Source organism: Myotis yumanensis, unplaced genomic scaffold (genome assembly GCF_028538775.1).
Source record: "Myotis yumanensis isolate MYYU_CA2020_CCGP unplaced genomic scaffold, mMyoYum1.0.hap1 SCAF_7, whole genome shotgun sequence".
Taxonomy (NCBI): domain Eukaryota; kingdom Metazoa; phylum Chordata; class Mammalia; order Chiroptera; family Vespertilionidae; genus Myotis; species Myotis yumanensis.
Window position 1 is genome coordinate 36310035 of NW_027223758.1, and position 27802 is coordinate 36337836.

Sequence of the window (27802 nt, forward strand, 5' to 3'; positions counted from 1 at the left end):
GGCAGAGAGGAAGAAGCATGGGGTCTAGAGTCAAACTTCCAGGCTCAAATTTTAGCTCCAGCTTTACCACTTGCTAGCTGTGACTTTAGGCAAGTTTTTCCCTCTTAACCCTCAGGTTCACTATCTATAAAGTAGGGAGAGTAATGTTATATACCTCATAGGGTTGTTCAGTCAGTTATTCATCCAACAATATTCACTGAGCACCTTCTATATGCCAGGAACCCAGAGCTGGCAAACAAGACTAAGAAAGCTCTCAGCCCTCAGGGAGCTTACATTCTACTGGGAACTTTAACTTATACCTCCCCCTAAATTGTAAATCCATGAGGACCAGGACTTTTTTTTTATTGGTTTCAGAATCCCCAACACTAAGATAGTATATAATATTGATATTGATATATATTAAAGAGAGAGAGAGGAAGGCAGAGGGAGAGAGAAAAAAAGAGAAACATTGATGTAAGAGAGAAACATCAATCAATTGCCTCCCACAGGCACCCAACCAGGAATCGAACCTGACACCTGAGTATGTGCCCTGATCAGGAATTGAATTGGCAACCTTTTAGTGCATGGGACAACACTCAACCAATTGAGCCACATCGGCCAGGGCGATAGTCATAATAAATATGCATAATACTATCTGAATGAAGCATCAAATACACATGCAAATAAATAAGAATCTCAAATAGTGTTGTAAGGAATAAATAAAATAGTCTATGTTCAGTGCTTGGCACAGTGCTTGACACATCAATGGTACTCAAATATTTGCTGAACAAATTAATGGTAGCTATAGTAACAATTATTAGGTGTCCAACAATTCCTCAATATCATTATTATTAGTGTCTAAGAGCCTGGAGGGTAAAATGTTTATATTCAACAGGCATTAATCTATGCCCTACCTCATGCAAAGCATTGTGGGAAATACAAAGATGAATATGGCATGGATGCTGGAACTGTGGATGACAGTTGACTGTAAGAGAGAGGCTGAAAGCCATAAATTCTGAGGAAGGATTAAGCTACTTCTTGGCAAGGTGACATTTAAGCTGGGCCTTGAAGGGTAAATAGAACTTTCGCACATGAAGACAGGAAAAAAGGTATTCCAGGCAAAGGAAACACATGTGCAATGGCCAAGAAATAAGATCTCCAGGGCCATACACAGAGAACGCAGTACGGTTCAGCTGGCTCCGGGCAAGAAGGTGACAAGAGGTGTAGTGGGCATCGCGTGGACAGTGCACGTCCATGACGGTTTTGAATGCAGATTCAGGTATTCAGGACTGATTCTCTAGGCACTTGGGAGCAACTGAAGGTTTATAAATAAACCACATGTCAATAGGAACAATCATGGGGAAAGCCCCCTTATCCTGCCTTTACCTAGGAACATAGCCATGAGCTTCTTATCCTGCAGCAGGATGGCTCCTTTCACCAGGTACTCAAAGTAGGAGTCCACACCAGCCCCGATGCCTGCGTCCTGGGCCACCCACTTGCCAGTGAGCACGTCGATGTGGTTGCCAACCTAGGAGAGAGACAGATAGTACCAAGAGAGGGGCCAAAACAAAACAAGCATCTCCCCACACCCCTTACTGCCTAGTGAGATGCAAGGCTGGACCATGGCCAGCTTTCCTCCATATCTGTACAGTGGAGGTGCATGTCATGCATATTTATGAGGACTTAATATCCACGATGAAAAAGAACAATGATTTGGAGGTTTATGCCCTATCTAGAGTGAGTGTGAGCTGGGAGATAAGAGCTTGCTGTTCCCACAATCTGTCTCAGATTTCTCAGAACTCTGCGTGTGATTACAGTGTCTAAATACACAAGACATACTTTACATATTTCCATAAGTCAACTCAGGGAATACAACCAAGAAACCGATGGAGTGATTGCTTGTAAGGAGAGGAAAGGGACAGGATTCAGAGGAGAATTCACAGATATCACTGGGTACCTTTTTTGTATCCTTTGACTTGTACACCATGTGACTCGTAAAACCATTTTATTTTTTTTTTTTTTTTTTTTTTTTTTTTTAAATATATTTTATTGATTTTTTACAGAGAGGAAGGGAGAGAGATAGATAGTTAGAAACATCGATGGGAGAGAAACATCGATCAGCTGCCTCCTGCACATCTCCCACGGGGGATGTGCCCGCAACCCAGGTACATGCCCTTGACCGGAATCGAACCTGGGACCCTTCAGTCCGCAGGCCGACGCTCTATCCACTGAGCCAAACCGGTTTTGGCCGTAAAACCATTTTAAAATAAAATATAAATTATTTTTCTTTTAAAATCATATTTCTTCTTTAAAAAATATATTTTTATTGATTTCAGAGAGGAAGGGAAAAGGAAAGAGAGATAGAAACATCAATGATGAGAGAGAATCATTGACCGGCTGCCTCTTGCATCCCCCCACTGGGGATCAAGCCCACAACCCGAGCATGTGCCCTGACTGGGAATTGAACTATGACCTCCTGTTTCATAGGTTGACGCTCAACCACTGAGCCATGCTGGCTGAGCAAGTTTCACTTTTCAAGCTGACTTAGAACTAGACTTTACATAAAAATGTGCCTCTACCTGAATCACTTTCAGTCAATAGTCTTTATAAGTTACAACAATTCAGCAAAGGAGATATTAATACATCATCATCACTGCTGAAGCAACTGAGGATCAGACTGGTTGAGTGACTTGCTCAGGGCCACACAGTTTTGATGAAGCAAGGTCTGTGCTCAAACCAAGTTCTCACTAAAGCTAATGCTATTTCCTGGACAGCTTTGGCTCAATTACTGTAAGTTTCACTGGATTATCCACTTTAGGAGCTGAAACTGACCTTAGAGATCAACTGGCCCAAGTGTGTTAAGTTTCCATGGGTTAATAGGTATTAGACAGGAAAGGGAAGCTCTGGGGTCATATGGTTTGGTAAATGTTGAGTTAAGCAAAGTTAGTAGATTTATTTATCATAGGATTTAATAACCTTTAACCTGCTCATGTTCATTATGACTCTCCAAAAAAAAAAAAAAATACTATATATAGAATTCCCAAACTTAATTGACTGGTAATCATTTTTTCATGGAATAACCATTCATAATCTCTCAGACCTGACAATCTAAGGTCACCAAATGAGTCAGGGGCATAAAGCATATAACCCACTCCTTAGCAATTGGAGAAATTCAAAAAGTCATTGCTTAACACACAGCCCCTTTTCCCCACAGAGTTTGTTCTCTCGTGCTCTCTTTCCCTCTGTGCCAGAATATGAATTGGATGCTTGGTCTACTTTCAGTGTCATGAGCCTAAGTCAGTGATGGCGAACCTATGACACGTGTGTCAGTGGTGACACGAGAACTCATTTTTTGGTTGATTTTTCTTTGTTAAATGGCATTTAAATATATAAAATAAATATCAAAAATATAAATCTTTGTTTTACTATGGTTGCAAATATCAAAAAATTTCTATATGTGACACGGCACCCGAGTTAAGTTAGGGTTTTTCCAAATGTTGACACGCCGAGCTCAAAAGGTTCGCCATCACTGGCCTAAGTCCTGGTCCACTCCTGAGGTCACCTCAAGTTGCCTTTGTCTGGATTGCAACTTGTTGCCCAGAGCCCTGACCCTTGCAAGCAGGGGCCAAGGTGGTGGCTTGACTCAAACAGGAAGGGTGCAGCCAACCTACCAGCCCAATATCCGACCGGCTCTCCCAGAGACGCATCAGGGCCACTCTGGCCACGTCTTCAAACACAGGATCACCAGTGAGGCTGCTCAGGGTGGCGAATTCCACAATGAAGGTCCCGATCCCTGCCGTACAGGTGACAGGGGTCTCTCCCGGGTTCACACCATGAAGCAGGTTCACTGTTCCATATGGCATGCCGGTGGGAGTCTGAAAGGCTGAACAATCACAAAATTATGACCCCAGTCAGGAGCAGAGAGGTAGGGATGGTTGGATACAGTCTTGAAGCCTGAGGCCTTGGCCAGCACTTCCCTCTTTATTTCCTGGGCGACCTACTAGAGACTGAGCCAGAGAAGGGAACATGTCACTGGAGGACCCTTAGTGGCCGCCTAAGCCAGATGCTGGCAAACACTGCTCCAATGACCCTCGGGCTCTCGCCCGTGATGAGGAGGAAAGCGGGGGCTGCCCCTCTAGGTTGTCACACGCCACACATGCTCACTTTAGATACAGCAGCACTATTTTTACTTATTTTACACTTTGCCTTCCGAGGCCAGGCAGGCAACTTAGTGTGAAGTAGGCACAGCTTAGGCCAGTGATGGCGAACCTATGACACGCATGTCAGAGGTGACACGTGAACTCATTTTTTTGGTTGATTTTTCTTTGTTAAATGGCATTTAAATATATAAAATAAATATCAAAAATACAAATCTTTGTTTTACTATGGTTGCAAATATCAAAAAATTTCTATATGTGACACGGCACCAGAGTTAAGTTAGGGTTTTTCAAAATGATGACACACCGAGCTCAAAAGGTTCGCCATCACTGGCTTAGGCCATGGGGAGTGGGGGGGCTTGTGGCACCCTAAAGAGCATGCCCCATTAGAAGCCATTGAGATACTTTTTAATTTTTTCTTTCAGTTTTATTGAGATATAATTGACATACAGCGTTGTATAATTTTAAGGTATATAGCATAACTTGACTTACATATATTGTGAAATAATTACCACAATAAGATTAGTTAAGCCCGGCCAGCACGGCTCAGTGGTTGAGCATCAACCTATAGACCAGGAGGTCATGGTTCGATTCCCGGTCAGGGCATGTGCCCGGGTTGCAGGCTTGATCCCTAGTGTGGGGCAGGCAGGAGGCAGCCGATCGAGGATTCTCTCTCATCATTGATATTTCTCTCTTTCTCTCCCTCTCCCTTCTTCTCTGAAATAAATAAAAATATATTATAAATAAATAAATGTACTCTAAAATCACCTGGACTCATGTGAAATTAAAAAAAAAAAAAGATTAGTTAACCTCCATGATCTCATATAAATACAAAAAGAAAAAAATTTGTTTTTTCCTTGTGATGAAAATTTTTAGGATCTACTCTCTTAGCAACTTACAAATACATCATAGAGCAGTGTTAACTGTTGTCATCATGTTGTATATTACATCCCCAATTCTTATTTATCTTGTAACTGGAAGTTTGTATCTTCTGATTCCCCTCATATACTTTTTAAACACTATTTTGAGCAAATGAAACACATCTGCAGATCTAAACACAGGAGCCAATTTAAGATCCTAAGTTTACGTAAAGAGTTTACGGGCCAAATTATTTTTTTTAATGGACATAAACCACTAAACTGATGAGGTGGTCCAACCCTCAATTTACAGGTAGGAAAAGTCATGCTTGCAAAGAAGTGACTCAAAGGTCACACACAGAGAGCTGAACAGAGCTGGGATGGGAATGTCTGCCATGGTCTCATTCCCTTTCCCTCTCCCCACAAGCCCTATGCTCTGCCCACCCCACCCTAGTACTTTCCGATTTAAGGCAAGGAACAAGACAGGCAGCCAGAGGCAGAGATTTCCTCTCCAGACCAAAAGGTCAAACAACCCAGAGCAACCTGTGCGCCACCAAAACATTAACAAAGACGTTAAAACTTCCAAGAACTACAAGGTTCAGCAACTTTGCTGTAGATGAGAAACTGGCCATCTGACAGGCATGAGTGGCAAGCAAGGAGAATGAGAGCAAGAAGGGTGTAAAGAAATATTTCAGAAAAATCAGGCAATGTGAAACACAGGGGGAGTGACAAAACCCTATTTCATGACCTGAATGGTAGATACACTGGTACTTGTTCCAATATGTACTTTTCAATATGGATATTTCTCAATCCCAAATTTTCTTAAATGACATACAAGAGAAGGGAGCAACCAGGCAGAGTTTCCTCTAGGGATGAATCACCCTGGACATGATGTTTGTAAGGAGACACTCAGGCCATCAGTCATGAGTGAGACCTGAGCCCAGATCACTCACTCTCCTCAGCTCTTCCCTGGGGATGAGAGGCAAGTACTGTGTGAAAGGGAGAAGTGAGATGGCCAAGAGGCTGGTGAGAAGCACAGCGTGATGTGCTTGGATATGACTAGCCCTAAGCCTCCGCCACACCCTGAAGGGAACACAGTGTCCGGCTGATGCTGCCGAGGCCAGTTACTGCCCTGCCAAACAAACACACTGAGGCTTGGCTTGCAGCCCTGCACACAGCTTAGCTAAAAACAAGTCCCTCTCATTCCAAGCACTTTCTCCTTTCTGACCCTGTTTCATGCCTCCCCAAAACCCAATGTTACTAAACAATGAATGGGTTAGCAATGAGACCAAGGAAGAAATCAAAAGGTACCTTGAAACAAATGAAAATGAGAACACAACCCCAAATCTATGGGACACAGCGAAAGCAGTCCTAAGAGGGAAATTCATAGCATTACAAGTCTATCTCAAGAAACAAGAAAAATCTCAAATAAACAATCTAACTTCACACTTATAGGAACTTGAAAAAGAACAACCAGCAAAGCCCAAAGTAGAAGAAAGGGAATAAACAAAATACAGTCTATAAAAACAACACAAAAGATGAATGAGCCTGGTCAGTGTTGCTCAGTGGTTGAGTGTTGACCTATGAGCCAGAAGTTCTTTGATTCCTGGTCAGGGCACATGCCAGGGTTGCAGGCTTGATTCCCAGAGGGGAGTGTGCAGGAGGCAGTCGATTAATGATGCTCTCTCATCATTGATGTTTCTAGCTCTCTCTCCCACTCCCTTCCTCAAGAAAAATAGTATTATGCTAAGCTAAATAAGCCAGTCATAGAAAGATAAGTAACACATGATCTCACTTACATGTGGAATCTAATGAAAAAAATAAATTGATGAACAAAATATATCCAGAGACATAGAAGCGTGGAATATACTGACAAATTTCAGAGGGAAGGTGGGGGTGAGGGTGGGGTGTGGGAAGTGATTAACCAGGGAACTTACATGCACAGCCCATGGACACAGACAATAGTGAAGGCTTGGGAGAGGTGTGTGTGGGGTGGAGGGGGTCAATGGGGCGGGGCGGGGGGGGGGGGTGGGAACAAACAAAGATAACATCTGTAATACTTTCAACAATAAATATTTTTAAATAAATAAATAAATGATAAAAAGATATATATTTTTAAAGTTTAAACAAAGATCAATGAAACCAAGAGCTGGTTTCTTTGGAAAGATAAACAAGTTTGACAAAGCTTTAACGAGACTCATCAAGGGGAGAGGAGAGAGGGGGGAGTCGGGGGAGAAATCAACCAAAAGACTTGTATGCATGCATATAAGCATAACCCATGGGCACAGTCAGTAAGGGGGGTGAGGGCTTATGCGGGAGTGGGGGGGAAGGGTGGGAACAAGCAGGGAGAGGTCAACGGGGAAAAAGGATTCATATGTAATATTTTAAGCAATGAAGAATTTAAAAAAAAATAGAGAGAACCCAAATAAAATCAGAAGTGAAGAAGAATTGACATCAAAAAAATACAAAGAATTGTAAAAAAAATATATATTGCAAACAAACATATGCCAACAAACTGGATAATCTGGATAAAATGGATAAATTTCTAGAAACATACAATCTCTCAAAACTGAATCAGGAAGAATCAGAGACTCTGAATAGACAGGTTACAACTAATGAAACTGAAGCAGTAATAAAAAAAATTCCAACAAACAATAGTCCTAAACCAGATGGTTTCACAGTTGAATTTTACAATCAAAGAAGAACCTATCCTCCTCAAACTATTCAAGAGGAGGGAAAACTCCCACATTCATTATAAGACCACTATTATCCTAATTCCAAAATCTGATAAAGACACTACAAAGAAAGAAAATGATATGCCAATATCCCTGATGAACATAAATGCTAAAATCCTCAACAAAATATCAGCAAACCAGATCCAGTAATACATTAAAAGACCATGAACCATGATGAAATGGGATTTATTCCAGGGATGCAAGGTTGGTACAATATCCACAAATCAATAAATGTGATACACTACATAAACAAAATGAAGAATAAAAACCATATAATCATATCAATAGAGGCAGAAAAAACATTTTATAAAATCCAGCACCCATTTATAATAAAAAAAAAAAACTCTCAACAATGTGGGAATAAAGGGAACACATACCTCAATGTAATAAAGACCATATATGACAAATCCATAGGCAACATCATACTCAATGGGCAAAAACTAAAAGTGTTTTCCTCAAGATTGGAAACAAGACAGGGATGTCCACTTTCAGCACTCTTATTCAACATAATACGGGAAGTCCTAGCAGCAGCAATCAGAAAGAAGAAGAAATAAAAGGCATCCAAATTGGAAAGGAAGAAGGCATCCAAATTGGAAAGGAAGAAGTAAAACCGTCATTATTTGCAGATGACATGATACTGTATATAGAGAAACCTAAAGATTCTACCTAAAAACTATTAGAACTGATAAATGATTTCAGTAAAGTAGCAGGATATAGAATAAGTACCCAGAAATCACAACAACCCAAATGACATACAAAAGAAGGTTGCATTTGTATACACCAATAATGAAACTATCAGAAAGGGAAAGTAAGAAAACAATTTCAATTGCATTTAAAAAAAGTTCCCAGGAAAAAATTTAACCAAGAATGTAAAAGATCTGTACTCAGAAGACACCAAAGAAACTAAAGAAGATGCAAATAAGTGGAAGCATATACCACTTTCATGTATAGAAAGAATTAGTATCATTAAAATGTCCATACTACCCAAAGCAATCTATAGATTCAATGTATTCCCTATCAATATACCAATGGCATTTATCACAATACTAGAATAAATATTCCAAAAATTTATGTGGAACCACAAAATACCCTGAGTAGCCACAGTGATCTTGAGAAAGAAAAACAAAGTTGGAAGAATCATGCTACCTGATATAAAACTATACTACAAGGCCACAGTAATCAAAACAGTATGGTACTGGCATAAAAAGATATATATATATATGGAAGAGAACAGAGAGCCCAAAAATAAACCCATGCCTTTATGGTCAATTAGTATTTGACAAAGGTGGAAGGAACATACAATGTGTCAAGACAGTCTATCAATAAATGGTGTTGGGAAAATTAGATACATGCAAAAAAAAAAGAAACTAGACCATCTTCTTACACCATACACAAGAATAGATTCAAAATGTATGAAAGACTAAATGTTAGACTTGAAACCATAAAAATCCTAGAAGAAAACATAGGCAATAAAATCTTAGATATTTCTCAGAGCAGTATTTTTTCTGATATATCTCCTCAGGCAAGGAAAACCAACAAACAAAAAAATAAACAAATGGGACTACATCAAACTAAAAAGTTTTTGCACAGCAAAGGAAGTCATCAACAAAATGAAAAAACAACCCACTGAATGGGAGAACACATTAGCCAATGATACATCATTTCCAGCAAGGGAAGCAGGACTTCATCTCTCCCCATGTCAGTGTGGGTCTTACCTGGGAGGAGTTTTCGGGCTGCCTCCTCGGCCATACTCAGGAGAGGTCCAGCGCAGGGCCATCCGGCCTCCACTTCCACCCCAGCCTTCTTCGACAGCAGGTGAGCAGACAGAAGTCCCCCTACCACTACCGATGGCACAAAAAGTAAATGTCAGAGTCCCAAGGGCCAGTGTTTCCCTTGTGCAAGTTAAACCTAAACACTCTCACTGCTGACTCACTGGAAGGGGCTAGAGCCATCGTGAAAGACGAGTTCCTTAATCCCACATATTGGTACAGGGTTAAGTTTACAGAGTTTTGTTCTCTTGGTGGGCCACAAAAGACAATGGCTATCTGGTGTCTTTTTAGTACCTACTGTTTACCAAACACTAGGTACTACTGTCCCCTCTTTATTTATTTATTTATTTATTATTATTTTTTTTTAATTTTTTTTTTTAAAATATATTTTATTGATTTTTTACAGAGAGGAAGGGAGAGAGAGATAGAGAGTTAGAAACATCGATGAGAGAGAAACATCGACCAGCTGCCTCCTGCACATTTCCTACTGGGGATGTGCCCGCAACCCAGGTACATGCCCTTGACCGGGATCGAACTTGGGACCTTTCAGTCCGCAGGCCGACGCTCTATCCACTGAGCCAAACCGGTTTCGGCAACTGTCCCCTCTTTAGATGAAGATACTGAGGGTAAGAGAAGCAAAGAGACTTTCCCTGGAAAATCTAGTAGGTGGTAGGGCCAGGTCTGTCTGACTCCACTTGGTTGCTCTGTGTCTCCCAATCCCCCACCAAGACCTAAAGGGGGGGAGGGGGCGAGTAGTATCAATTTATCTATATCAATTTATAACATGACATTTTAGGACCTATAAAAAGACACAAACATTCTGTATTTGGAAATATGGCTAGATAGGTAGCCTAAATGGCTCAGTGACAAAACCTGGTGACCTTGAGCTTCAGTTTTCCCCCTCTTCTGGTAGAGGGGGAGTAAAAGACAAAGAATTGAACTACCCAAAGTGGGGAGGGTGATAAAAGATCCCTCCATAAAGTTGGGATCTGAAAGAACTATATACTCTGTGTAAGGAAAAATTAGAAATAAACTCTGCACACCTCCCATAGTGTATGTACAGTAAGGAAAAGTTCATGCCTCAACTCTTGATGCCAAGTAAAAGAAAAAATATTTCTCCTAAGAATTAGTAACTACAGGCTGGTACTCACTAAGTTTTACAGCCTGAATTCACACTAACCAGGAAGTCTAGAAAACTTCAAATCTTTGGCATAAAGTGGTTTTTGGAAGATAGTACCTCCAGCTACATGGCAGAATTGAACAAATGTATCTGGAAGAACCCACCAATTGAACAAATGTATCTGGAAGAACCCACCATCACCCAGGCCTCAAAGAATCCCACAGGTGAAATCTAAGGAATGAGCATACATTTTAAAAAGTACATAAATCACAAAACATACAAAGAAACAAAGTGTTATGAGTAAGAGTTAGCAGAAATGACAGTAGAACAAGACTTACCAACACTTCAGATAATGGAATTATCAGACACAGAATATAAAATTGTTGTGTGTAGTACAGGGTTGGGCCAAAGGAGATTTACAGTGTGAGTATGTGAAACACAGAGTTTACTCTTGTATTATTATTTATTAATTGTTGAATTATTTTCCATGTAAACAACTGTAAGCCTACTTTTGCCCCACCTTGCATGTTTAAAGAAATAAAAGAAAGGTTAGAACATATGAACAAGTAGCAGAAATTATAAAAATGAGCAATCCTATTTATAAAAGAACTAAGTAGAATTCCTAAAAATGAAAAAACGTAATAATTGAAGTTTAAAATTACATAGATAGGTTTAATAGCAGATATGATATATCTGAAGAATTAGTGGACTTAAAGACAAACTCACAAAAATTATCCAAAAAGCAACATAAAGAGACAAAATGACTTTTAAAAAGTACAGAAGGGATTTAGAGGATACAGTAAGAAGGTATATATCTGGTTGGAGTTCTAAAAAGAGAAGAGAGACAATCTTTGAGGAGAAAAATAGTTACAAACTTTATAAAATTAATGAATGACACCAATTCTCAGATCCAGGAATCTCAAGCAAGATAATAAAAAGAAATCCATATTGCTCGGCCAGTGTGGCTAACTGGTTGAGCATCAACCTATGAACCAGGAGGTCATGGTTGATTCCCAGTCAGGGCACATGCCCAGGTTGCAGACTCAATCCCCAGTGGAGGGTGTGCAGGAGGCAGCTGATCAATGATTCTCTCTCATCACTGATGTTTCTACTAGTATCTCTCTCCCTCTAACTTCCTCTCTCTGAAATCAATACATATATATATATATATATATATATATATTTTTTTTTTTTTTTTAAGAGCCCTAGCTGGTTTGGCTCAGTGGATAGATTGTTGGCCCTTGGACTGAAGAATCCAGAGTTCGATTACAGTCAAGGGCATGTATATCAGTTGCAGGTTCAATACCTGGCCCCACTCAGGGGTGTGTGCGGAAGGCAACCAATTGATGTGTCTCTCTCACATCGATGTTTCTTGCTCTGTCTCTCTCCCTCCCTTCCACTCTCTCTAAAAAATCAATGAAAAAATATTAACAAACAACCCCCCCCCAAGAAATCTACATTTATACATATCACAGTAAAATTACAGAACACCAAAGGAAAAAAAATATCTCAAAAGCAGTCAGAGTCCATGTAAACATGATTGTTAAAGCTCAGTGACGAGTACATCTAGTTCATTATACTATTTTCTCTACTTTTATGTGTTTGAAAATTCCCATATAAAAATTATTTAAAAGGGGCTGCCAGCATAAATAAAACCAGTTATCTATAATGACATAATAATTACTTTTATTATTTTATTTTTTTAGATTGGAAAATTACTTTTTAACAATGGCAATGAAACCAGAAGACAAAATTTTCTTCAAGGTGCTAACAGAAAATAACTATCAACCTAGAACCATATGTCCTACAAAAATACCCACAAAGGCCAAACAAATGCAGTAAGAAAGACATCGCTGTACAAACAAAGCTGAGAAAGTTTTCCAAGAATACACCCACACACCCAGCTGCTGTAGCTCAGTGGTTGAGCATCGACCTATGAACCAGGAGGTCACGGTTCAATTCCTGGTCAGAGCACATTGCCAGGCTACAGGCTCGATTCCCAGGGCAGGGCATGCAGGAGGCAGCCAATCAATGATTCTCTCTCATCATTGATGTTTCTATCTCTCTTTCCCTTCCTCTTTGAAATTAATAAAAATATGTTCATAATAATAAAAAAAGGGAATACACCTACACTAAAGGACATTTTAAAGAAAGTACTTCATATGGAAGGAAAGGGTCACAGATGTAAAGTCTGAAGCATAACAAAGAAAGATAGTAAGAAAAGTGGTAAATATATTAATAAATCTACACTTCAACTGTATAGAATAACAATAATGTATGGAAGGCTTCAAAGAACTAAAATACATGACTATAGCATACAGGTCAGGATATCCTCAGAGTCAGGTTTTATATTACTTAGAAGGAGAATAAATATTTTCATTAACTCTAGACTTTGTTATGTTTGTTAAAATTTCTAGAAAAAACTATTTAAAAGCTAGATATCATGCATAATATCTAAATTAGTAAAAGGAAAATGACAAATAGCACAAAATTAATACCACAGAAATGAATGTAAATATATCAGTAATTATTGTAAATACTAGAGGCCCGGTGCACAAAAATTTGTGCACTCGGGGGGCGGGGGGTCCCCCAGCCCGGCCTGTGCCCTCTCGCAGTCTGGGACCCCTCAGGAGATAACGACCTGCTGGCTTAGGCCTGCTTCCGGGTGGCAGAGGGCAGGCCCAATCCCTAGGTGCAGCCCCTGGTCAGGCTCAGAGCAGGGCCAATTGGGGAGTTGGGGTGCCGCCCTGTCATGCACAGAGCAGGGTGGATCAGGGGGTTGGGGCACCGCCACTGTCACACTCGGGGCAGGGCCGATGGAGAGGTTATGGCTCTACCCTGTCACACACAGAGCAGGGCCCGTGGGGGGGGGGGGGTTGGGGCGCCGCACCCTGTCACACTCAAGGCATGGTCCATGGGGAGGTTGCGGCGCCACCCCCTGTCACACACAGAGCAGGGCCCATCAGGGGTGTTGGGGCTCCGTACCCTGTCACGCACAGAGCAGGGCCAATCAGGGGGTTGGGGAGCTCCCCGCTGTCACTCACAGAGTAGGGCCGATAGGGGAGTTGGGGCACCGCCCCGTCACACACAGAGCAGGGTGGATCAGCGGGTTGGGGCACCGCCACTGTCACACTCGGGGCAGGGCCGGTGGAGAGGTTATGGCTCTTCCCTGTCACACACAGAGCAGGGCCCGTGGGGTGGGGGGGTTGGGGCGCCGCACCCTGTCACACACAGAGCAGGGCCGATCAGGGGGTTGGTGCGCTGCACCCTGTCAAACACAGAGCTGCGGGGCAATCAGGGGGTTGGGGAGCTCTCCCCTATCAGGCACAGAGCAGGGCAGATAGGGAGGTTGTGGCCCCCGCCCCCTGTAACACACAGAGCAGGGCGATCAGGGGGTTTGGGCGCTGCCCCGTGTCATGCTGATCCCGGTGCCGGGAGCCTCGCTGCTCCGCTGATCCCGGTGCTGGGAGGCATATTACCCTTTCACTATATAGGATAGAGGCCTGGTGCACATGTGGGAGCCGGCTGGTTTGCCCTGAAGGGTGTCCTGGATCAGGGTGGGGGTCCCCACTGGGGTGCCTGGCCAGTCTGGGTGAGGGGCTGAGGGCTGTTTTCCGGAAGCAGCGAGTGACTGAAGCTTCCAACTGCTCCTTGTTTTCTTTTTTTTTTTTTTTTTTTTGATTCTGGGCCAGCTTTAGCTCTGAGGCCTCGCCACTGAAAACATCGATACAATGTTGCTAAAGCCCGGCTGACTGAAAGCCGGTTTCTGGGGTTTTGTTTATCTTCTATGTTTGCAACATAGTACATAGTTGCTTAGAGTTGTAGCTCAGAGGCAGGCAAGTGAGGCGGGGAATGTTGGAGTCCGCAGCAAGCAAGCCTCATGTTCGCTTCCAGCTGCCTGGCTACCAGCCGCCATCTTGGCTGACAGTTAATTTGCATATACTCACTGATTAGCCAATGAAAAGGGTAGCGGTTGTACGCTAATTACCATGTTTCTCTTTTATTAGTGTAGATAAATGGATTAAACATTTCAGTTAAGAGACTCTCAGAATGGATAAACAAAATATAATACACTAGAGGCCTGGTGCATGAAAATTTGTGCACTTGGGCGGGGGGAGTCCCTCAGCCTGGCCTGTGCCCTCTCGCAGTCCAGGAGCCCTCGGGGGATGTCCACCTGCCAGCTTAGGCCCGCTCCCCTGAGGATCAGGCCTAAGCTGGCAGTCAGACATCCTTAGCACTGCCCAGGAGGCGGGAGAGGCTCCTGCCACTGCCTCTGCACTCGCAACCATTAGCCCAGCTTGTGGCTGAGTGGCACTCCCCCTGTGGGAGGGCACTGACCACAAGGGGCAGCTTCTGTGTTGAGCGTCTGCCCCTTGGTGATCAGTGCGCATCATAGCAACTGGTCATTCCTGGTAGTTCTGCTGTTAGGGTCAATTTGCATATTACACTTTTATTATATAAGATAATTTACAAAAGATATAGCTAATAATAAAAACAGAAAGATCGAAAGTAAGCGGGTAGAAAAACATATATAGGGCAAATGCCAAGCAAAAAAAACTGGTATAATTATATTCATGTCTGAAACAAAGGTATAAGGACAACCTTAATTTCCAGATGACAAATCAGGCTCAGAATTGTGTGATACAGCAATGAATATGGCCTCAGGACTGATTCCTAAATCAGGATTTTATACCATGCTGTCCCTCTGCAACCTGATCTTTTAAAAAATTTATTTACCACCTTTCTATAAGTCTCATTGTAAATAAAAAATCCAAAATAAAGATGAGCACAATAAGGGGCAAAAAACTTAACTGCCATCCAGAGGTGACAGCTGTTGAGACACTGGAGGTCCAGAAGTTCACTGGAAATAAGGACTGTGCTAGCTTCATAAGAGTCATTGGAAACCTGCTAAATAATTGATTCTAGGACTCAACCCAGAGATCATAATTCATTGGTTTAAAATGGAGCCAAGACATCTGAACTTTTTAAAGGTCCCAAGTGGTTATGATGGACTACCAGGTTTGGAACTTAATACTTGAGACTTGCACTATATAATACAGTAATCATTAACCAGGTGTCACTATTGAAATTTAAATTCATTAAAATTAAATTAAAGATTCAGCTCTTCAGTTGCAGTAGGCACATTTCAAATGTTCAATAGCCACATGTGGCTCGGGGCTACCGCACTGGACAATATAGAGACAAAACAAAGTACTACCCATCACAGATATGGGTAGTGCTTCCTAGATAATAAACTCCAAGAAAGCAACAAAGGATTACATCTTTCTTGCTCATGACTATATATATATATATATATATATATATATATATATATATATATATATGCCTAGCACCAAATATATGTTAACTATGTGAGTAAATAAACCTGGCACATTTCTTTCCATTCTTTTCTCTGTCCCCTGCTCATGTCTGAAAATGGTGAGGAATCCTGAGGCCTTCCCACCCTACCCTCCAAGAGGGAAGAAGAGCTGTCAGTCACTGGTTTGGGCCAAGTGGTAGGGCCAGCCCTTAAGATCCGCTTTACCACCTGCTGGTTTATACAGAGGCAAAGAATCCACACTCTGTTTTCTTCCAAAGGCCATAGAAGACAGCCCTTACCTCGGATGTTGGTTTCAAACACAGATGCATTCACATCAATATCAAAGTCCAAGTTGTCCTGGAGCACTTCAACCACCCTTTGGAATTCTGAGACATTCCCCAAAATCTAGGAGGAAAGAGAGACATGACAATGAAGATATCTCAGGCTTGAAGGCATTGAAAATGTTGGAATAAGAGTCTAGGATCTGCCCTAACTGGTTTGGCTCAATAGCTAGAGCCTCAACCTGGAGACTAAGGGATCTCGGGTTCGATTCCGGTCAAGGACATGTACCACAGTTGCAGACCAAATCCCCAGATCCCCAGCCCTAGTCAGGGCGTGTGCAGGAGGCAACCAATTGATGTGTCTTTCGAGCATGGATGTTTCTCTCTCTGTGTCTCTCCCTCTCCCTTCCACTCTCTCTAAAAATCAATGGGAAAATATCCTCAGGTGAGGATTAACAAAAAGAAAGAGTCTGGGATCCTATGCCAGAGTGGCCCTCACTTATTCAACTTAAGGCCAGCAGTTTCTGTTCTAGGACTGATGACAGGTGAAGAAAACACTGAGAGCTAAAATTCACAAAGACCCAACATCAAGAGACTGGTTAGGTAAATCCTTTTTTTTTTTTTAATTTATTTTTATTGATTTCAGAGAGGAAGGGAGAGGGAGATAGAAACATCAATGAGAGAGAATCTGCCTCCTGCACACTCCCCACTGGGGACTGAACCCACAACCTGGGCATGTGCCCTTGACTGGAATCGAACCCGGGACCCTTCAGTCTGTAGGCCGATGCTCAATCCACTGAGCCAAACTGGCTAGGGCTAGGTAAATTCTTAGGTACCAATTCAAGAGTACCCATTTAAACAATGTAAAACTGTATAAAAACAATATAGACTATAGAGCACATTAAGGACATCTTAGTTTGCTATTTGCAGTGAATGTCTGTTGTTTTTAACCTTTTCTTCACATTCATGCTTGTAGAAAATACTGCGGGTTTGTTGGCCCAACAATCATTCCCAATCTTCTTTACCCTTTTAGCCTCCCACCATAGAGGCTGGAAATCCAGATACTTGCTGTCTTAGACTCTTGCTGCTAGAGGTGATTGTGTTACCCAGCCAATTCGGAGCCTTGAGAAGACCACGGAGGGTACTTCTAGGAAAGCTTCTGTTTTCCTAACAAAAAGGGAGACCCAGCCAGTGTGGCTTGGTGGTTGAGCATCAACCTAGGAACCAGGAGGTCACTGTTCAATTCCCAGTCAGGGCATATGCTCAGGTTGTGGGCTCGATCCCCAGTGGGTGGGGGGAAGGGGGGTGCAGGAGGCAGCCAATCAATGATTCTCTCTCATCATTGATGTTTGTATCTCTCTCTCCCTCTCCCTTCCTCTCTGAAATCAATAAAAATATACATTTTAAAAAAAAAACTCACTGCCTTAGCTGGTTTGGTTCAGTGGATAGATCCTTGGCCTGCAGACTGAAGGGTCCCAGGTTCGATTCCAGTCAAGAGCACATGCCTGGGTTGTGGGCCCAATTCCGATCCCCAGTAGGGGGTGTGCAGGAGACAGCCAATCAGTGATTCTCTCTCATCATTGATGTTTCTATCTCTTTCTTTCCCTCTCCTTCCTCTCTGAAATAAATAAAAATATATTTTTAAAAAAAACAAAAAACGCACTATTGTAACTCCAGAGCTCAGTACTGTGTTTGGCATACAGTTGGCCATTAAATGGAGAAGTAAATGCCACCTTCTCTAGGAAGCCTTTGGTTCTTCCTTTAAAAGACTCCAGCAACTTCATCCACACAACTCTCTAGGCGTCTGTGTCTCTCCACATTAAGAGTATCTTTGACTGGACAGGAGCCTCACTCATTCCTACATTCCCCCAGAGTGCTGCACATGGCCCATGAAGGAATTACTCAAGAAATGTTTGTTGAATGATTACATGAATCTTTCTCCACACTGAAGCTAGTGATCTGCTCAAAACAGATATTTCATCATTTCCTGCCCTCTACTTAAGAAATTTCAGTGGCTTTCCATTATTTCAAATTAAAGATCAAAATCCTTAACATTGTGAACCTCATCCGGTCCCCATCTATCCCTCCAGCCCCATTTGCTTCTCCCTTTTCCTTCCAACATCTCATACACACGGGCCTTCCTTTAGTTCACTGCACTTGCCATACTCTCTCTTTTGCCATAAGGCCTTTGCACAGGCTGTTCTCTCTGCCTGGAATACTCCTTCCTCCCGCCACTTCCCAAGTCAAAACTTGGTTCTCCTTCAGATCCCAACTTAAGTATCAGTTCATTACCTTAGGGAAGTCCTCTGTGACCTCCTCAGTCTAGGTCAACTTCTTTTAGTTATCACCACTCAAAGAACCATGTTCCTTTCCCACAGTGCACTCTCCTCAATTTGTAATTACACATCCTTTCAGGTTAGTCTTTTATTCTTTGTCCCTCTCACTAAAATCATAAACTCCAGGAAAGCAGGGACTGTGTCTATTTAAACTCACTACTGTGGCCAACTGTGTGGCTCAGTGGTTGAGCGTCGACCTATGCACCATAAGGTCACGATTCAATTCTGGGTTTGCGGGCTCGATCCCCAGTGGGGGTGTGCAGGAGGCAGTCAATCAATGATACTCTCTCATCATTGATGTTTCTATCTCTTTCTCCCTCTCCCTTCCTCTTTGTTTTTGTTTGTTTGTTTGTTGTTGTTCTTAATTTTTTTGTTTTCTCCTCCTCCTCTTTGAAATAAAAAAAATACTTTTTTAAAAACTCACTATTGTAACTTCAGAGCTTAGTACTATGCTTGGCTACAGTTGGCCATTAAATGGAGGAGTACATACAAATTAACATTAAGGTGAAAAAAAGCTCAATTATATCTACAAGGTAATCACAATCATGTAAATATTATTAATTTATAAAAATGAAAGGTGTTGACAAAGAACCAGAAATAGTGAAATAGGGGAAAGTGGTTAAATCCTCTCTTGTGGCTTCTTTCAGGATGACAGTTAAGGCCTGGAATCGTACAGAATTGGGTTCAGGTCCTTGCTCTTCCATTTCAGAGCTATGTACACTGGCCAAGTCATTTTATCTCTTTAAGCATCAGCTCTCCCAGTGGCTAAGGAGTAAAGGTACTTACCTCAAAGGGTTGCTGGAAGGATTAAACAGGATAATACATGTAAAGTGCTTAGCACATACATAACACACTAATTACTGCTATTATTTTTATCACTGAACATAACCATCAGAATGTAAGCCTCTGAAAATAAGGAGGGCATCAAGGTTTCTGTATCCCCCACTAAATAGAGTTCTACAGGCCTATCATAGTTCTGTGTTCTACAAACATGTGCTGAATAAATGAGCCTGAGTAAACTCGAAATTCATCATTTTCCTCTATCTAGATGGGTAACCAGAAACTGATGGTTCAGAATCATGAGTTGAAAATAAAAGACGTAGGTGAAGAATTCATTTTCACCAATAGTCAAACTGCCAAGAGGAAAAGGAATAGAGGAGACACTTACCAGCAAAGTATCCAGAGCATCAATTAGAGTCAGAGAAAAGCTGTGAAAGGACAGAAATCCCAGCTTAGTAAGAAAATCAAACACCACATGTCAAAACTGCCCCAGATCAGTACCCAAAAACCTAATACATGAGGCACTGCAATGCCTCTGCCTATCCCACTTCCGGTCACAACAGAAAAGCCATAGTGAAAATTGCCAGGAACCTCTGACCCATTTAATACACCTGGGATAAGGGACTGATATAAGCCCAACTGTAGTTAACACGTTAAGCGCCCAGTCAGTCACCGGTGACTGACACTATACTTTCCGTCCGGAAGACAAAACAGGCTGGGCACTTAACATGTTACACACTTGCCTATATTCTCTGGCATTCTTCTCTGCCATAGGTAGACAGGATGAGATTGCAGCTAAGAGTAAGGGCTTTTCCACACCTAAAAACTTATCTCTCAGTACACAGAACTGTATGCCTGAGAATGCTCATGTCAGTTCAGAACAGCAAAAAGCTAGAAATAACCCAAATGCACACCAGTTGAAAAGTGATTAAACTGTAGTACACTCAAAGAACACAAAACTATAGAGGTTGTTATCGAGTTCTTTAACAAAGAGAGTTCTGTTGGCTAATCTTAAGGTACTCTAATTGTTAAATGAAAAAGATGAGGTATGGAATAGGCAGTGTGATATGTTTACTAGTATATCTGCATTGTCAAAAAGAGACATACAGACAGAAAGCAGATTAGTTGTTTGGGCTGCTGGTGGTAGACAGATTAACTATAAAGGGGCACAAGAGAACTTTTTAGCGTATTCTATAACTTGACTGTGATATCAGAACCTCAGAAATGTTCTACTTGTTGATTGTGATAATGGTTACTATATACTTAAAATGGGTGTATTTTATTATGTGTAAGTTATGCCTTTAAAAAGTTAATTGGAGCCCTGCTGATGTTGCTCAGTGGTTGAGTATCGACCCATGAACCAAGAGGTCCCTGGTTTGAGGTTCGATTCCCAGTCAGGGCACATGCTTCATCCCCAGTAAGTGGTGTGCAGGAGGCAGTGAATCAATGATTCTCATCATGGATGTTTCCATCTTCTCTCCCTCTCCCTTCCTCTCTCTCTAAAATAAATTTTTAAAAAACATGTTTTTAAAAGTTAATTTTAAAAGATGTCTATATGATTATATAAACGGAAAATATTTATGGAAGGATACTCAAGAAAGATTATTTCCTTTATTTATATGATCTTGTGCTGCTTGAATTTACCATTTGCTTGTACTACTTTTTTTTCAACTAAAAAACAAAAACCAACATAAATTTTGTTGATTTTACTTAACTTGACCAGTCCTTAGCATACGCATTTGTAAAATGGAGATAAGTGTTAAGAGAATTAAATGAGATGACAAAGGTAAAATGCTTAGCACAGTGTTTCATCAATGTCAGCTTCAATTAAATGCAATGATTTCTGTACTCAAAAAGAACAAGACAGAGAATTCCATCCCTGATTTTTATTCTAGTGTGAGAAAGACAACCTAGCAGCCAAGTGGAAATGATAGTATCAGAGAGTGAGAAGTGCTAAGAAGAATAAGTGATTTGTGAGAGTGACCTGGAAGGAGTGGGTCGTCAGGGAAGCTGATGCTGCGGTGACATTTTGGGCTGAAATCTCAAGAAGCAGTCAGTGTGTGAGGATAATGGGGGAAGTGTGTTTCAGTTTCACTAACAACAAAGGCTCTGAAGTGTCATGGCTGGGAGAGTTACATCCCCTCCTGGTTTGTTGGTCCACTTATAAAATGAAGGGGTTGGGTCCTCTGACTTCCTGGAGCCTTTCCATGGTGTTCTACAACTCCAGAGATTGGCCCAAGTCCCCATGATCAGTGCCTGTTACTCTTGTGGCTGGAGTCCAAAGGTTCAGCCCACCAGGCTAACCCAGGCTACTCCACTCCGGGATCCAGATTTCCAGGCTGGGTGGATCCGGATGGTGCTGGCCTGAATGGGGAGGGGGGGGGGGGGGGGCGAGGTGGGGCTGGTCACGGCCTCGCCCTGGCTAGGAGCTTTTCCGGATCCGGCAAGGAAACCATCAAGCCACCGCTCCCAGAGTCCCACCCGTCTAGAACCGGACTGCCAGACCCCGGCCACCCCTTCGCACTACCTGCCCCAGGTGTCATGCCCGTCACAGGTGAGAGGCCGCAGCTCGTCGTAGGGAAATGCATTCTCCAGGTAGCTGTCGTAAGCGTGGTAGAACATGGCCTTGACTCGCTCCCTGGTGAGGATTAGGAGAAATAAGGGGCAGAAAACGAAATCAAGCAGGGGAAAGGACAAGAAATAGGCGGAAAGTGGAAATCACCCCGATTCTGCCGGGAGCCCAGAGGCGGATTCCGAGCAAATGAGGGTGGGGGTCCTGGGGCAGAGGGAAAGGAAGGAACCCGCTCCGTGCTTTCCATTCCCCTACTGGGTCAGGGCGGGGAGCCTGACCGCTTCACCTGTAGTGGGCGGGGTCGGGCGCGGAGCCATCAGGGCCCGGCGCACCACGGTGCAGTGGCAGCAGCAAGCACAAGAGGCCGAGCGGGGCCAGCAGCCGGAAAGGCATAGAGCTCGTGTCCTGTCAACACCGCCGCCGCGGCAGCAGCCACCACCAGCTGCTCATCCTGCGAGCCTCCGGGGTTCTTCCGGGAATCCGCGTCACTGCGCCTGCGTGCTGATGACTCAGTCACTCACTTCCGAACTACAAGCCCCAGAATGCAACTGGTAGCGGAACCGAGGCAAAGAGCATCCTGAAATATATGTAGTCTGGGACGCAGGTCCACGTGTCTTAAAGACAGTGGCTATTACAGCTACTGTAATTAATTAATGTTTTAGTAACAGCATTTATTGAGCACTTATTGTGTACTAAGACTGTATAGAGCACTTAAATACATTATCATTTTTAAAAATCACCTTATTAAACATGAAGGCAGGGACTCAACATTTGTTGAGTGTATGTATTTATATATAAAGATGGATGAAGAATGTTCAGCCTTTACCATTAGGCATACTGAGTTTCCCAGACCAGTTCCCTGCTCGTTGTGTAAGGTACAACTTACTTCCATTTATTTGTCCAAAGCTGCCACTCTCGAGATTTCCAGAAATCTTATCATTTCTAAAAATTCATGAATTTTGGATTGTTGTAATTTTTTTAATTCTCAGCTGAGAATGTTAATTGATGAAAGAGAGAGAAAGAGATGGATGTGAGAGAGAAACAACCATCGGTTGCCTCCTGTATGTGCCCGGACCCAAGATCCAACCCACAACCTAGGCATGTGCACTGACCGGAAATCAAACCAGCAACCTTTTGGTGTATGGGATGACACTCCAACCAACTGAGCCAGCCGGCCAGGGCTCTCTCTCCTGCCATTTGGGATGTGGTTACATTCTAATGGTCTCTTCCGTCTCCAGCCCAGTGCAGAAGTTTTCCCATCCAATCCACTGGACCATCTCAGTGGCTGCAGCCCTGTAGAGTATCCCAGGTGAAAATGAAGACCCTGGGGCACTATAGCGTTCAGAAGGTTTGGAGCACATTTTTCCATTTTCCTTCTTGCAAGTTCCCAGAGTTTGGTCATCCTTTTAGACTATAGCAACACTCATTACTTTGGGCAGTGTGATGTGCAGTAAAATCAACCCTGGATTTGAAGTGAGACCTGGACTTCAATTCTAACTTCAAGTCCATGCAAAGCCTCTAAGTGTGACCTTGAACATTGCCTCTCCCTCCCCGGACCCAGCTTCCTCATCTATAAAATGAGAGGTTTGAGCCCTGGCCGGTTTGGCTCAGTGAATAGAGCATTGGCCTGTGGACTCTAGGGTCCCAGGTTCGATTCCGGTCAAAGGCATGTACCTTGGTTGCAGGCACATACCCAGTGGGGAGTGTGCAGGAGGCAGCTGATTGATGTTTCTCTCTTATCAATGTTTCTAACTCTATCCTTATCCCTTGCTCTCTGTAAAAAGTCAATGAAAATATATTTAAAATAAAATAAAACAAAATGAGAGGTTTGAACAAATGAACCTCTGAGTTCCTTGAACTCGCAGGCAGTTAGGTATGAGCAGAGCAGGAACTGATAGGCCAGATGCTGAGGGTCACCGGGGCAGAGAGCCCAGTTGCCTAGCAACAGGCAAAACTACAAGCCCTTGCAGACCACTCCCTTAAGCGTTAACGCCTGGAAATGACTTCTAGGCCTCAGCTGTGTTTCAGCCCCAGGCCCTTAGGGGTAGCAAAACAAGGCAAAGCAACATAATGGCTGACATCAGGACCAGCTGCAATGATTAATGACCCCCTGGGGACCAACCAATTAGTGAAGACCACACCCTCAGGAGACACTGGGAAAGCTGATGAATATTTTATTGAGACCCTCCCCTGTGACTTCCAGATAAAAGCCCTCAGAACTGAGGACCCTGCTCTTTCTCTATGGAGCATGTCTTTCCCCACCCTCTTCTCCTCCCTCCTCCTTCCCCCCTCCCACATGCTCTTTCCCCCCCTCCCAATTTGTTTCCTGAATCCATTTCTTCTACAACTCTCTCTACTTCTGTGACATTCTAAATAAACTTTCTTTTACAGTTTGAGTCTTGGCTATGAATTCTTTCTTAGCCAGAACTCAAGTACCTAGGTTGCTGAATCAAGGTTGGGTCTGACTCCAAAGGACCAAACACCTGTTTTTCCACCGCTAACACTAGGATTGGCCATCCTCCCTCTTTGGTGAAAAGGTCAGATGGAAGTGGCAGCTCAGTTCCTTGAACTGGAATGCAGACAAATGTCCTTTGGTCAAGCATCCTTGAAAATATCCCTAAATGCCATCAGTTGATATGAGAATTAAAACCCTGACTTAACCCAGAGAGCTTAAGGTAGTGCAGTACAGTATTAAAAGTGTGGGCTTTAAATTTGAGCAGACCTGAGTTGGAATTGAAGCATGGTAGCAACCATGTTTGGGTAAATGTTTAATATTTTAATCCTGCTGACTTGGCTTCTGTCATTATTTGCTTGCTAAAATAATAGAAAAGTTATTTTGATTTTCTGAATTATATGAATCATCCCATCTGATTAAATACCCTATTGATTGTAATTTGAATACTCCATTGGTTGTGGTCATACTGGTTTTAGAAAACACATTCCTCTGTACCTGGAGACCAGGACTGCCCAATTACTCTAAATTGACCCGATGGCTCCAGATAATGTGTTTCCGTTGACTCAGTGATTCCAAGACCCGATGGCTCCAGATAATGTGTTTCCGTTGACTCAGTGGTCCCAAGACCCAATGGCTCCAGATAATGTGTTTCCTTTGACTCAGAGGTCCCAAGACCCAAAACTATAATTAATCTTTGTAGATAACTAATCGGCTCAATCTAGCTTCTGTAACAAACTGCTTTTTTGCAAACCAGGTTCTTCATTCCAAACCCCGAGATGTAATCAATACCTTTGTGATTTTTGCCTATATAAATCTGGTGTTGCGGCTATCTTAGCACTACGAGATTTGGAGAGCATAGCCCCCTCATAGTCCCAGCTTTGAAATAAATGTGACTCCTTAATTTGACTTCTTGAGGAGTCCTTGTGTGATTCTCGGGATACACTACAACAGAATACTAGCTCCATTACCTATTAGGAGTGTGGCCCCACCAGTTTTTCTTCGGAGCCTCATTCCTATTTGTGAAATAGGAATAATACTATTATCTACCTAATGGTATTATGAGGATTTAGTTAGTTAGCTATTGCATGTGAAGTGTTTGTCATAGTGCCTGGCAGAAGAGGTACTAAAAAAATATTAGGATGTTTTTGGGAACTCTTCTTGAAGGTGCCAAATGGATGAGAAACTGAGACTTAGATAACACAGGGCACTGTACTAGTTTCCTGTGCTACTGTAACAAATTACCACAAACTTGGTGGCTTAAACAACAGAAATTTATTTTTTCATAGTTTTGGAGGCCAGAAGTCTAAAATCTGTTTCACTAGCCACATTCGAGATGCTGGCAGGGCCACACTCCCTTTGGAGATTCCAGGGGAGAATCTGGCCCGGCCTCTCCAGCTCCTCCTGGAGAAGAAAATGCTGCTGGCATCCCTTGGCCTGTTCAGGGTGCATCGCTCCAATGTCCACCTTCTCCTCTGTGGGTATGGGTGTCACATCTCCCTCTGCCCCTCTCTTATAAAGACACCTGTGATTGCATTTTGGGCCCACATGGATAATATAGGACAATCTCTCCTCAAGATCCTTAATCACCTCTGGAAAGACCCCTTTTCCAAATAAGGTAACATTCACAGTGTCTAGGGATTAGGACCTAGTTATCTTTAGGGAGCCATTGTTCAGCCTAGCACAGGTTTCAGGTCTGGGCCTTGCCCTGCTGTGAAACTCACCTGGGCCTAATGGTTCTCCATATGAGTCCTTAGCTTGTCTTTTTGTCTCCCATTCAAAACTCTAGTATGGATAAGATTTTTGCCAGGAGAGTGGAGCCAGGTTGCTTGGTAATGACAGGTCTCTTTTTATGTGCAAGATTGAAATACCCATTATTTTTCTTTTTCTAGCTTGATGAAAATATGCACTTTTCAAACTTCACAGAACAAATACAACCATGACTTACATTTTCACAGTTTATGTGGTTTGTTTCATAGTTACCTCATGAGAAAAAAATATTGTTTTACCCTCTGGAAAGCATTAGGACTTTTTCTTCCTGACTTTACCTCTCACTCTGTTTACTGTATTGGATTCTAGAAGGTTGTAGTCCACCAGAGAAGAGTCAAACTTGAACATTTACTTATGAAGAGACTCAACGTCAATTGCCTCTCTACACCTTAATTTCCTGATTTGAGATGTGGAAATTGACAATAACATAAAAGTTTTCTGGGGATTAAATGGGACAGTAGTCAAAATTCTCAGTACTGTGACTGGCACATATTAAGTTCTTAATATTTAGCCTTATTTTTAAAAAATGGGGGGGGTGTGCATTTATTACTTCTATTTACTGAGCATCTGCCCCTAGAAATCCAAGGTTTTATGGGCAATAATTCCTGCCCTCAGAATTAGACACATAGTGCTGAACACACAGCAAAGATTCCAAAGTAGTCAAGCCACAGTCTTTTCCTTGGAAGTGCTTGAAATTTTGATAGAAAGACATCTATTGGTGAATACTTGGAATCAGTGTTCAAGTCTTCCTATGGGTCAATACGGTTTGGAGGATGCACAGATTGTATCAATACCCAAGGTCAATACTCTTGGACTCTGTGCTGAGTGGAACAAGCCTTCGACTAGTGGTCAGAAGCCCTAGGTTCTATTATAGGTTTAGCCACTTTCTCTGTGTGATTTTAGGAGTCACTTTCCTTTTGGAGGTTTCAGTTTCCATATCTGGAAAATGAGAGCATGGGACTATCTCTCAGCACAAGGAAAATATTAACAGAATTATTGCAAAATAAAATCAGAAAACAGAATTCAACATACATTCACTGCAGAAATTTTCCCCTAGAAACAATCATAAAGCAGAACAAAATGGTTGGACAACATTACAAGTGAAATTTGACTATTTCCAAATGAATCATATCAGTAATGCTAATAAGGAAATGGCCAAAATGTATCAATAATAGCAAGCATTTATATAGCATTTACTATGTTCTAGGCACTGTTCTTAGTACTTCACATATATCAACACCATTAGTCCTTTCCAAAACTTTATGAGACGGCATTTTACAGATTTAAAAAATTGAAGCCCAGATTTTAAAAACTGAAGGGAGGCTTAGTAATAACCAGCATCTCACACTGAATAAGTGGTAGAGGCAAGATTTGGGCCCAATCTATAACGACTGCATTGATGAAATTAATGACAAGTGTGAATAAAAGTCAAATACAGAATTTAAAAGAGGTGGAAATCTGACTTCTGCAATGCCTTCTAGCTCTACCTTCTCATGGTTCTACATTCAATATCCCCTTCTTTTTCGCTGGAAAGTCAGAGCAGAAAGTTGAATTCACTGAAGCTGGAAGCCAAGGCACTTTACTAGTAGTTCCCCTTTAACTGAGTACTCTTGACTACTTCCAGCAGGGAAATATCTGAGAATTCCTTTCCTAGCATCTGGGGATCGTGCGGTT

At 42.3% G+C, this 27802-nt stretch overlaps 1 protein-coding gene across 2 annotated transcripts in view; it reads right to left on the bottom strand.

Annotated features, from left to right (window-relative positions):
• Positions 1-22376, bottom strand: part of LOC139013836 (ER degradation-enhancing alpha-mannosidase-like protein 2) — a 148011-nt gene extending 125635 nt beyond the window's left edge. For both annotated transcript variants that reach the window (XM_070420194.1, XM_070420195.1), the window contains exons 1-7: positions 22193-22376; positions 21862-21972; positions 19723-19762; positions 16237-16342; positions 9444-9569; positions 3651-3862; positions 1366-1507 (exon numbers count right to left, since the gene is read on the bottom strand). In XM_070420194.1, the coding sequence (XP_070276295.1) occupies positions 1366-1507; positions 3651-3862; positions 9444-9569; positions 16237-16342; positions 19723-19762; positions 21862-21972; positions 22193-22299 (844 nt within the window). In that variant the 5' untranslated portion in view covers positions 22300-22376. The remainder of the gene's footprint in view (positions 1-1365; positions 1508-3650; positions 3863-9443; positions 9570-16236; positions 16343-19722; positions 19763-21861; positions 21973-22192) is intronic.
• Positions 22377-27802: the final 5426 nt, after the last annotated feature.